We start from the raw sequence: 11,867 nt of genomic DNA, 5'->3' as shown, positions 1-11,867 counted from the left end.
AGCACCCTGAAATTATTAATTCCTCATTTAATCACAAATCCTACCTGTAAAATTTCACAAAGACCTGCTAAAGGCATTTGAAAAGAATATTGTATTGACAATACTGCTTTTTAAGCTTCAAAAAGTAAACTTAATCCTAGTAAAATATTATTAGGTTGTCATTGAAAGTCTCTTCAAAAGAGTTAGGAATTAATATTTTTCTAACTTGGCTAAAAATTAGCCACAGTATCTGAAAGCTTCTCTGCCAGTTCTCTGACTCCATTGTGTGATGTTGTTAAAACTCTTCGAACAATATCCCGGATTCCAATATCTATAAGCAGAGGGGCATAATGTTGCACTGCAAAAAAAGATTAGTTTTGTGATGAGTCGCTTGTCTGTTAATTTAGCTCTTGATCATCACATTACCACGAGTAAGTAATCTTCGTAATGGGACTACAACAGCTTACAAACCTTGAAAAAATTTTGCTAAAATTTTTTAAGTTTGTCTTTTGCAAGACATGTAACCAAAGGTGTTGACAAAGAGAATTGGTTTAAAAATCAAGAGCTTCTTTTGTTGTTGATCATTTCCTTTCTTCTCATGACCTTTATGTGTGACTCAGGGGTGATATTGTAAGGAGAAACTGCAGGTCAAAGGGTCAAACTTTTCCATGTTCATATGAGAAAGGTGTGAAAGTTTGTGTCCCAAATTCAATAAATTGTGACAGTTGTCTTCCATAAGCATAACAAGACCAGCTGAGTGTACATCAGGTGAGAATTTTACGACAATCATAGCTCAATTTGTTTACTATGTATTACAAGACCAATTGAGCAAACTTCAAGGTACCCTGTCTCAGACCTGCATCGAAAGGGGGGGTTAGGAATTTATGTGAGCACACTCGGTGGGGTCAAATAGAGGTTGCCCTGTATGCTCAACCTTTCAAAAATCAAATGCACCTGCCCATCCTGACTGAGTTGTTTAGTAGCCAGGGCACTGTTCGAACTATTTTAGATCAAGAGGTGCTTACCGTTACTGGTGCAGATATGTATGATTGCCCATGAGGCCCACATCTGAACAGCAGGCATAGCACACAGGAGGAGTGGGACAAAAGATCTGAACGACCTAACAGAAAATAGGAAAAGGATAACAATTGTAATATTTACTGTACAAAAATGTCAACAGTGTTTGAGCTAGCACCTCTCAGAGGAGACTGTAGGGATCATTTTTGATCAGTAATAATGTACATACAATTACTCACATCTCATTAGCTGAAAACAGGAGTATTTTTCTGGTAACATGAGTGCAAAGTAAAAATAGCATGTGCATTGTCAAATTTCCACCCAACTGGACCTTCTGTGATGCTTTTTTCTTGTAAATTACAAACAGGTAAAAACAATTTTTCATGCAGTTTGGTTTAAATAAGCACTTGTAAATTTTTCGAAGACTACAAATTGCACTTGCCCTATGGCTTGTGCAATTTTGTTGTCTTTGTACTATTTATGAAACGATAAAAAACACCAGTACTTGATAAAGAAAACCTTGCAAAATGATATTAAATATACGAACTTATAGGTAACAAACTCGTCTCCAGGAAATTCCCAACTTTTCACAGCTTGTTCCTGATAAAGAGGAAAATGCAACAATTTTACCTCGACACAATTGGTGTCACAAGAGTGACTATCATCTAATTTCTCGTTACAAAATTACCTCAGAATCACAAATTAAGGTCACAAGAATAAAGGAACTGATCACCAATTAAAGCGGCTCTTGATTGTTAAACAAGTTCTCCTTCTAGCACCTTAAGAAATTTAGTGAGAACAGTATGGAGAATATGCATAATGATGTTAGGATGTTGAGGGTTAAGAGAGGTGAGGGGTGGAGGCAAATTTTTAAACCTGAGATTTTTGAGTGCAAAAAATTTTACACCTGGAGGTCTTGATTTTAGATCATTTCCCCACCTTCCTCTCCCTAATTTTTCTTCAATTGCTCCATTCTAGTTCTTCTCAAGAAGTGAGGTCACTTAAATGGACTCACACAGTTTTAAAAATGTTCACATGAAGACAAAATTTCCTCACTTTTCTAGAAATGACATTGAGATTTACTTATACATGAGCCTGAAGTAATAATTTTCTTATTTTCAAAGTGACTGTTGATATAAAATTTGCTCAGCCTTTCCTTATATTTTGAAAAAACCCATGAAAAAATGTCAACCCAAGGATGATTTTGTTACAGAAGGGTACTCGAAGCCTACTATTGTTAACTTGCAACTGTGCCCCAATGTAAGACTGACAATACCTACCAAACGATGAAGCATGTACTGTTTGCTGTGTGACAGAAGCTCTCTATCATCAGACCACTCCAGCATAACATTGGACAAAATTCCACCACAAAAATAGGACAACTGGAGAAGCCCGTTGTCCAGAAAAGACCTATACAAGACAAGAATTAAGTGTTATCATGGCAACACAACTTTAACAGCCTGTTGTTCTTAAAAACGCTTATTAGCTTAATTTTTAATTAGCTCCATGTACCTGTCAGTCTCACATGTTGCATTTGATCTTGTTGCAAAGCTTTGAAAGATCACTTGACATGTAGATTCAAAGCCACCTTAATTTGTTGCAAATAAACTCAATATTCCTGTTACTTATTTTCAAACACCATTTGTCAACCAAAATAAAACATTACCCTAAAAGATTCATGAATTCATCTGTGATGAGTAAATGCCTCAGACTTGGAGTCTCAGCTATATTGTTCTAAAACATAAAATAATGGGGATCAAAATGAATTTAATCTCATTGCTTTGGTCTATTGACTGATACCTCTTTGTAGTTGTTGAGACATTCCAGCAATCTGGGGAAAAAACCTCAAAGGCAAATGTGATTCTCAATTTTTAAGTGAGGCCTTATAATTGTTATGAAAAATTGTAGCACTACTCTAAGCTGCAACCACTTTGGAAGCAATGGCAAGAGGCAAAAATTTTTGACAAAGGGTCAAAGGTTGTCAAATTGGCAGCCTGAGTTTAGTGGTCATGCAGAAAGTTGTGAGCTTTTTAATTCCTTATTGCTTAGCTTCCTACTTTAAAGTGAGATTAACTAAGACATGAAATGTTATAAATTGCTCTGTCATTGCCTTTTCTTTCCTGGTACATGATATTAACCTTCCCATTTCTATTTTTTTCTAACTGTCCATCACAGAAGACTTAAATCTTATCTCTGGAAACCATATACAGAATGACTTTAAGATCAATGTTGAACTTGGAGAATGATTGTTTAGCCTTGTGGTAGACCTATGGGTAATAGGCTCTTCTTATTGGCTCACCAGTATTATAAGAAGCTTCTTTTTGATAATGAAATTTTTCTCTTGGTTTTCTCCTCTGAACACCTAGAGTTGATTTTATAATGCATCAGATTAAACATACAATTGTTGACTGTAACTGCACCATTAAGAAGTAAGACCAGGCTATATTTGGCAACACTATGCCTATGGTTAGCACCTGGGTAGGTGTGTGTTGGCATCAACAAAATCTCAGTTGGATTGGATTAGATCACAGACATGAACTTCCAGTGGGCCCAGCATGCTCCATTATGTCATGCAGACTTTTACTCTTATTTTTTAAGTATTAATACTTTGTAAATGATTTGATTTTTTTACTTTTCAAAACTTTTATTTTTGGTCCATGATCCAATCCATGACCAGATCTGTGATCTGGTTCATGATTTGATCTTGTCCAATCCTGTCTGATCCCAGTTTTGTTGATGCATGGTGTGTGGGAGCTGTGAAACTTAAAACAACTCTAACTCTGTTGTGCTGTTGCTATGTGACAGTGTGTGGTTGACAATGTTGAGGTGTTCTTCAAAAAAAATGTTCAGTAATGTTTCAGAGGAGAGAAAGAGATAAACAGTCAAAAAGCTGATTATTATCAAACATAGGCGTGCATGGCATGCAAGAGTTTTTTTTTTTGGCTGGATGGGTTGAGGTGGGACAGTTTGTGTACTTAATTTTTCAATTTTTGTCACCAAAAAGAGTAAAGAGAAAAAAATCTAATTTATCTTAACTAGATCACAGATATTATATGGTCTACTGTTTCTATTGCCTAAATACTTCTAAGTTAAAATGAAATGTATTGGTGCCATGCTTACTGATGTCTCCTTTTCAGCAGTTGTTTGGTCTCGTCACACAACACTCTCAATTTCCTGTCTTAGAGAGAGCGTGTCACGTGATGAGACCAAATATTGGTTGCAAAAGAGACTATGCTTTCTGGCATTCCTCCAACAGAGAGAAGATCAAAATTATTTGTCTAAAGTTAGTTACCTCAAATTTTACTAGGAAAAGTAAATTGAAACTCTGATGTATCTCTAACAGACCCGAACCAAAGATATATTAATGAATAAGTGAAGATATGTTGAACAAGAGAAAAGGATAATATTTCAAAGAGGGCTCCTTGATTGGTTGTTGCCTATCAGGAATTTGCCTCTGTGTTTGAAATACATGATAAAATGCAGGTTTTTTTTACAAGGAATTAACATGCAGTTGGGTTAAGTCCAAGGTAGCTTAAGGCAACTTAAATTTGTAGAAAAAGTCAAACATGGAAGAATTGCATGGAAAATTCAATATCAGTAGCATTTAGTAGTGGGCCACACCACCTCCTTGCAAATATTTGAGTTTATTTGACAGTCTCTAGAAAAGGTTGTTCTTGTATACCTTCAGGCCTTGCACTATCAGTTGTAAACCTCCTTTCTCAACAAACAGAGAACAAGTGCTTGGTGTCTCATCTGTGAATGACAGAAAGAACCACTTATTTTCATCTGGACAGCTCACATAAATAAAGGGGGTAAGTTTCTAAAGAAACTGTGGTGCTGTGTCGGTGGGAGAGTATAGCAAGTAATTTAGTGTTAACAACTGAGTTGAAAACGTAAATTGGCCACCATAAAGGCTAAAAAAGCAGACGTTTTGAGCATTAGCCTATGTCAGAGCAATTGAAGAAGGGCTAATGCTTGAAATGTCAGCGTTTTTATCCTTTACAGTGGCCAATTTACGTTTTCAATTCAGTTGTTAACACTAAATTACCTGCTATACTCTCATAGCCTTACTCCTGGTATGCTGAACCCTAGTGAGGGTCATTGTATTGTATTGTATTATAAGGAAAAAAATTAACTCTCATATGATAACGCCTCAGGAAAACTGTCAGGAAAAGCTGATGAAATGGCAGGGGTGGTGGGTAACTTCCAACAAGCTTACATCCTATCTACTTGGACATTACCAGTCTCCTGATCACTCCTTGGAGCTGGAAACTGAGTATAGCTCAAGTGAAGTGGGTAAGTTTTTAAACAAATGCTGGTAATTTATTACTCCATCAGATGCACAAGCAATATGGCTGCATGGTCTTATTCACAAGGCATCAATCAATGAAAGTGTGTCAGCCTTTTTCGATATTCTGTATTGGCATCTAAAGTTGGAGTGGCTAAAGATATGTGAGGCGTGTTACATAAATGGACACCATGGGACAAATATTTCAGATATCAAAATTTCCCAACACACTTTTGTTTTTCATTATTCCTGGAATGTTTTGACAAAATTTGATGGAAATTGGTCAAATCCATGTACCCTATAAATTTGCTCAAAAGTGGTTTTAGTCCTTCCAAACTGAAATGCGAGATTTTAGCTCATAAAGGTTTGCAACTTTCTTTTTTATCTCCATAGCTCAGCAGAGCTTTGAGGAGGACAACACAATAACGAACAAATTTGGCAAAAGCAAAGGCAAACCCGCGGAAAAAATGAAAAAAAATGCAAAATGAGCTGAGGAGCAAGACAATGAATCAACAGACACCTTTTAAAATTATGATTTGTGGTGATTGTAAAAAGCACGATGTAAACAAAATATGGAAATAAAATGAAAAATGAGCCCCAACATAAGCATTTGTCCCAAAAATTCCCCTAGTGAATTCACTCAGGTATAAGATTATGACACCTTCCTGATTTATTAACTTTTATTTGAAAATACATTTTCCTAACTAACTTGGGTGCTTTTAAAGATTTCAGAATTTTTTTATGTTATGTTTGAATTCAGTCAAATTAAAGAAAAATAGATTTTTTCTGCCTCTGAAGGTGGGAAGTAACCTTAAATGCAAACTTTTTTCCACCTAAATCTCTTTTTAAATTTAAAGTACAATTTTGCAAACTTATTAAAACATTGCATACCAGTTAAGTACAATAGAACAGTAAGTGCTAGACTCAATGTGAGATCCTCCTAGAAAAAAAGGGACTGCATCAAACATTTTAAAATATCATTTATAATTATTTGATTATGATGAAAAAGTTGAGAGCAGTTTATTTCATAACCCTTTAACTCCCATAATCTCATTAGTAATTCTCCTTACTGTTTGCCAAACAATTCTCATTATGTTAGTTTGGAGAATTTGGTATCAGATCAATTTGTAATCCCATAATTGATATTTTTCTTAATCCTCATCACTTGTGTACATGATATTGTGAAGATATAGTAAGGAGAAATTCTCTCTTGGTCACTCATGGGAGTTAAAGTGTTAAAAGGACATGGTTATAAAATCTTGGGTAAAATGATCACAAGCCAACTGAAATAAAGAAAACAAGGAAATATGACATGTTACCTATGGCAAAAGTAGAAATTGATTATAATGAAAGCAGCTAATTTGAATAGACAGTCAGAGTAACCTTAAAAAAATGCATATGTTAGTCTTGGCTTTCCCATGTTTTCTATTTGTAGAAAATGTGCTAGCTTTGTATTCCTTTATTGAAATGATCATATCTCTATGCTGAACAATAACTCTGCTCTTCAAACTGGAAGCTTAGAACCCAAAGGCAACCCAACGATATCATACAGCTTTGTATTTTAACCATTATGGTGATGACCCAGCACACGAGGCCTAATCTAACCTTTCTTTACTCTGCTTGTTCTATTATAAAAAATGACTGATCCATACCTGTCTTGCACTGATCTTTTCTTGAATAAAATTAAACATGGTCTGTAATTTTAAAATGAGTTAATTAGAATAAAGACAAAGTTTATATATTGGAAGACTCATTTAATCAACCACAATTTACCGTGGCAAAAAATGTTGCTTGATCAACGACAGTCACTAATTAATGAATCTAAAGTTGATTTTTATTGATTTATATGTTACGTCTCTTACCATAATGTTTTTCTCTGAGCCAAGAGCATGTGTTTCTTGCACGGTCAGCTGCACAGGTGTGGAATTAGAAAAGCCTTAAATTAGTAACCTTATATTAATATAGTTTTAGTGATTAAAATAATTGTCCAGACATGCATGTCTTTGCAGACTCAAAGATCTGATTTTCAATTCTCCCCTCTAGCTGCTACACATTTCCTTGTAAATTAGATACTGGAATTTGGTGTTAGATCAAGATAAAGAACTTCTACCTGATTAGTTTGAGTATTCTAGTTAGCTGTTAGCTGGATAATGTATGGATATTATAGGGAGAAGTTATATGATAATCACCTCTGGGAATTAAAGAGTTAACTGATTGAGTGAACAGGGAAACTTAACAATAAAAAGAAAGAAAGAGAGAGAGAGAGAGAGAGGGGGTGGAAAGGAGGAAGTGCATATTCAAGCAGGAGAAGCACTTATTATTCAAAATGTCTGCAGGTACTAATTCAAGGGGAAATGCTAATGAAATTTTGGGTCAATGTCAGTATCTGAGCATGCGCAATTACACACCTACCCCTCCCCTAACCACCAACAGCCAACTGATGACAAGTCAAGTTAATGTTGTAGAGAAGTGGTAGTTGTGTAATTGCTCAGATTCTGGCATTGCATAATCCAAACTTTTTTTTGGCATTTCCCCTTGAATTAGTTCCTGCAAACATCTTGAATAATGGGTGCTTCTCCTGCTTTTCCAATATTTGAGTGTCAAATTGAGCAAAGAATCTGTCCAAAAAATGCAATTTTTATGGGATTTGTTAGTTCTGTATACTGCAATACCTTAGCACACAGATTTGCACATAGCTGTATAGCCAGCTGACAAATATCCTGGTTACCATGGAAATTGCACAGAGCATCCATAACCAAGCATGATGCTTCAAAGTAGTTGAATGTCTGGAGAGTAAAAATAAAAGTTATTGCTTCCTAACTCTATTTTGTGACATACATCTCAAGACAGTTATACTGCCCTAAATTTTCGGCCCATATTCTACAGCCACTATTCATTTAACATTCTGGAGATGATTTACAATATTTGAATCATTCCTACTTACTGCTTTTTCACGAACTTGTTGTGTCTGCAAAATTAACATACACATCCACAAAAACTATAAGGAAAGAAAGAAAAAGGGGCAATGATCATGACAAACACCGAGTAATTGGGTTAGGTTATGCAGACCAGGAAAATATTGGCATGAGGCTGTATAAGAATTTCCTGTCTGTTCCTTGCACTCAGTCAATGAACACATTAATTCTGCTCTGGTTATTTTCTGATGTTTCATTGCTCTGTCATTTTGTCATAAGATCAAGCAGAATCAAGACATAATAGAGTGTATTTGATAGTAGATTACTGTTTGTTGTGATTCATTTATCATATATTAAATAAAACGAATTCTTACCTGATACTTTTCTGGAAAGGTTCTCATTGCTGATAGAACCAAAGATGCAACTTTACTGAAAAATCCAACAGAAGATATAACTAAAAATAATCACATTGGATATCATTCTGTTGTCAGAGTAAGCAAGTTGGGGGAATAACTTGCACAAAGTGCATTTTAACTTTAAAAGATTCTGACTAATTATTCCATTTTAACAAATCAAATAATAAATTTAAAGAGAAAATTACCACCTCTCTTCCTAAGATTGATAAGGCTGTGGTTTGACAAATGAGATTCAGAAGGGAGGGGGGCATGGAGGGTTTGCACTCCCCACCCCTCTCGCTTAACTGCCAACTTTTGAGTACTACATTAACCATTTCAAACACTGGTTTTTTTGTGTTGTGTTGACAGGCACTAAAGGACGGCTGGGGTTTGATTGCCATGGTGACCGCCTGGTTGCCCAGAATACTATTGTTATCTTCTGTTGTACAACAACACCAGCCCCCTAATAATGTTTTGAAAGTTTTTTAACCATACCTAATCATGTATCTAGAAATAATTTTACCTTAACAAATGGGGATGCACTTCTGGCCCTGCTTCCCCTCCTATTTCTCTGATAATGTTAAATACGCAAGCTCTGAATTCAAAAGAACATTCATTCTATGGTCAAAACTTTGATTTGAAAATAATCAAAATTTTTAGAAAAATTTTTTTATTTTAATAAACAAAATTGTTTTATTTTGAATAATTATCATAACTATTCAAGAATCTTTGTGAATATTAACTTACGTAGCCCCCATTTGAACATTGAGATCACCCAGATGTTTTTCCAGTGGATTAAGAACAAGCTGTACAAATGGAATTAAGAAGAATTAAACTAATTTTAAATCCTAAGGATTTCAAAGCATCATATAGGTAGGACTTTCCCCTTTGACAAAGAAAAATATTAAGAGACAACATTCTCAAATGAATTTTTTTCAGTTCTACAGGGTTTTCATAGGAATTAAATGCAGTAAGAATGAAAACAAAATTCCTTAGACCTTTGAACTGTAGTTGGAGAATTCTGCACTGCAGGTAGTGAATTCTGCAATTTCTAAACTTAATGAAAAACCTACTTGTGGTTGTTAAGTCAGTGGGGTTAAATACTCACATTGCTGCTGTCATAAATCAGAAAATGTAGTTCAAAATGAATACAGGTTAAAAAAAATTTTTCTGGATATGATGATCACTGTTACAGCTCAAAGGACCCTAATAAACCTTAAGTTTATTAAATGAGCCATTTAATTGTGTACCTTGAGAATTTGTGGTTTTCTTGCTGTCCAATCATTACTGATGCGAAACAGTCCACTCAAAGCTTCTCTCATGTAATCAGCTCTGTCTGGGTACATTTGCAATGAACAAAGGATCTGTTTCTCAGTAGCTTCACCTGTAATCTGATGAAAGTGAAGCTACATTAGTTAATTTGATTGTTGACTTTGAGATGCAAATAGTATGAGGAGAAGCTTATGAAGAGCAGTTGATCAATAAAAATATTTTAGACAATTACACTAAATATTATGCAGCCAAGTCACATATCCCTTAAGTTAAAAGCCATATCAAGTTGTACTGCACATAAGTGTAATGTGACTTAAACTCTGATAAGGCACTTTGGAAAGAACCTGATGATTGTTGGGGGTAATCTTGTGATAGACTGGGATCCTGTCCAAGGAGGGAGTATATAATTATCACTCTAAGTTGCTTCATGCTAAGTAAACTGGGATAAGCTGCAGCAAAATGGGCCTCTGAGGTTTGAGTATAGACTTCACATCAAGTCTCTGAACAATATGGAACTCTGAAGGCATCTTATAAAAATTGCAAAATATTTCCAGTAAACTTTAAGGATTTCCACCATTCTGGTTCAAAACAACGAAATTTTTTTCACTGTTTCATATTATTAGTTCATTATATTATTATGATACTTCTACCTTAAGAAGGGGAGAAATTCTTTCCAGTTGTTCTTGTAAATTCCGTGACATCAAACAAAGGCCAAGGAACTCAAGTTTAGGATGAGAACTAAGAAATGACTGCAAAGCGTCTGCTGTTACTGCGGAAACACCTGAAACATCCAGAGAGACCAGGTTTGGCATCATACATGGGTCTGTTAGCATTTCGTCATATTTTATAAACTCCATCATCCCATCGTGGTGCAAATCATTATCAGAACTTCTTGAAATATCAAGCTTCTGTAATAATGTAAAGTCCTTGAACTCAGCAGGGTTTGTCCATGATATTGGTGTGTTAAAAGCGATTAATGTTTTTAGTTGACCTCTTAGTTTCCCGAATGAAGAGACATGTCTTATTGCAGTGTTAGAGATATTAATGTGTTTTAAACAATCCATATTCTGTGCAGCAACCGACATCAAGTGGTCATTTATAGGAGTGCAATGGCTCACATCCAAATGTGTCAAACAGCTCAGTGGCTTCATGGCAGCAAAGTCCAAGACAAATGATGTGCAGCTCAAATTTAACTCCCTTACTGTCGATGACATTCCATTCAGCAGTGGAAAAAACAAGAAAGAGGAGAACGTTTTCGTTCCAGATAAGTCTAGTTTTTCAACTTTGTGTTTTCCAGCAAGTAGTTTCAGCACTGGAAAACTCAGCTGACATTTCCTGAGATTGAAATGTTTGATTCTACATCTGTGCGGATCAACAAATAAAGATGCCGTTCTATCTGTCAGGTTTCCATCACGTGAGAGACATCTCATAACATTGTCTGCCAGGTGTTCGTGGAGAAATAACGGAGAAATGAAACTAAGTTTTTGACAAGAAACCTCGCCGTACTGGACACCTTGAACATCCTTGTGGCATAAATCTTCAATATTAGCACTGATAAAGCTCAGGCATATTTCTTCGAGAGAAGCTGGTGAAACGGTGCTCATGTTGAGACGCTCTTTTACAATGCAAGGAACTTAGAAGAAAATATAGTTGCACTAAAACACATGCAGTAAAAGCAGTTTAAGTTCCTCCACTTCTTTGACGCTCCTTCCTTGCGCCTTGTTCTTCAATCATGCAGCTCCGTCTAGAGGAGAGATGCAAGTACACAGAAAATCGGAACAACAGTGTAACAACTTTACCAAACCATTTAGTTCAAAAGATGATGAAAAAGTGATCTTCAATCATGCAGCTCCGTCGAGAGGAAAGATGCAAGTACACAGAAAATCGGAACAACAGTGTAACAACTTTGCCAAACCATTTAGTTCAAAAGTCTGCTAGTTATGACTACTTCCGCATTACGTTTGTTTTGAACTTGGTTACCACTCGTTTAATCTCCGAAGC

General features: G+C 35.6%; 1 protein-coding gene across 3 annotated transcripts; it reads right to left on the bottom strand.

Moving 5' to 3' along the window:
* Positions 1-3: 3 nt before the first annotated feature.
* LOC131792351 (protein zyg-11 homolog) lies at positions 4-11,826 on the bottom strand. 3 transcript variants are annotated; one of them, XM_066159080.1, is made up of 17 exons: positions 10,517-11,826; positions 9,845-9,985; positions 9,342-9,400; positions 9,118-9,189; positions 8,574-8,628; positions 8,229-8,282; positions 7,957-8,070; positions 7,147-7,194; positions 6,937-6,978; positions 6,176-6,224; positions 4,679-4,749; positions 3,296-3,358; positions 2,663-2,730; positions 2,277-2,406; positions 1,559-1,596; positions 1,005-1,099; positions 4-337 (listed from the first exon to the last, which is right to left on the bottom strand). In XM_066159080.1, exons 1-17 carry the CDS (start codon positions 11,468-11,470, stop codon positions 210-212), a joined length of 2,181 nt encoding a protein of 726 aa, XP_066015177.1. In that variant the 5' UTR covers positions 11,471-11,826; the 3' UTR covers positions 4-209. The 3 variants fall into 3 exon arrangements, with proteins under 3 accessions (XP_066015177.1, XP_066015178.1, XP_066015176.1); XM_066159081.1 differs by having other exon boundaries at positions 1,544-1,596; positions 8,229-8,252; XM_066159079.1 differs by having other exon boundaries at positions 1,544-1,596; positions 10,517-11,825.
* Between the last annotated feature and the right edge of the window lie 41 nt (positions 11,827-11,867).

The sequence above is a fragment of the Pocillopora verrucosa genome, chromosome 12 (assembly GCF_036669915.1).
Source record: "Pocillopora verrucosa isolate sample1 chromosome 12, ASM3666991v2, whole genome shotgun sequence".
Taxonomy (NCBI): Eukaryota; Metazoa; Cnidaria; class Anthozoa; order Scleractinia; family Pocilloporidae; genus Pocillopora; species Pocillopora verrucosa.
This window is presented reverse-complemented; position numbering and strand designations above follow the sequence as displayed.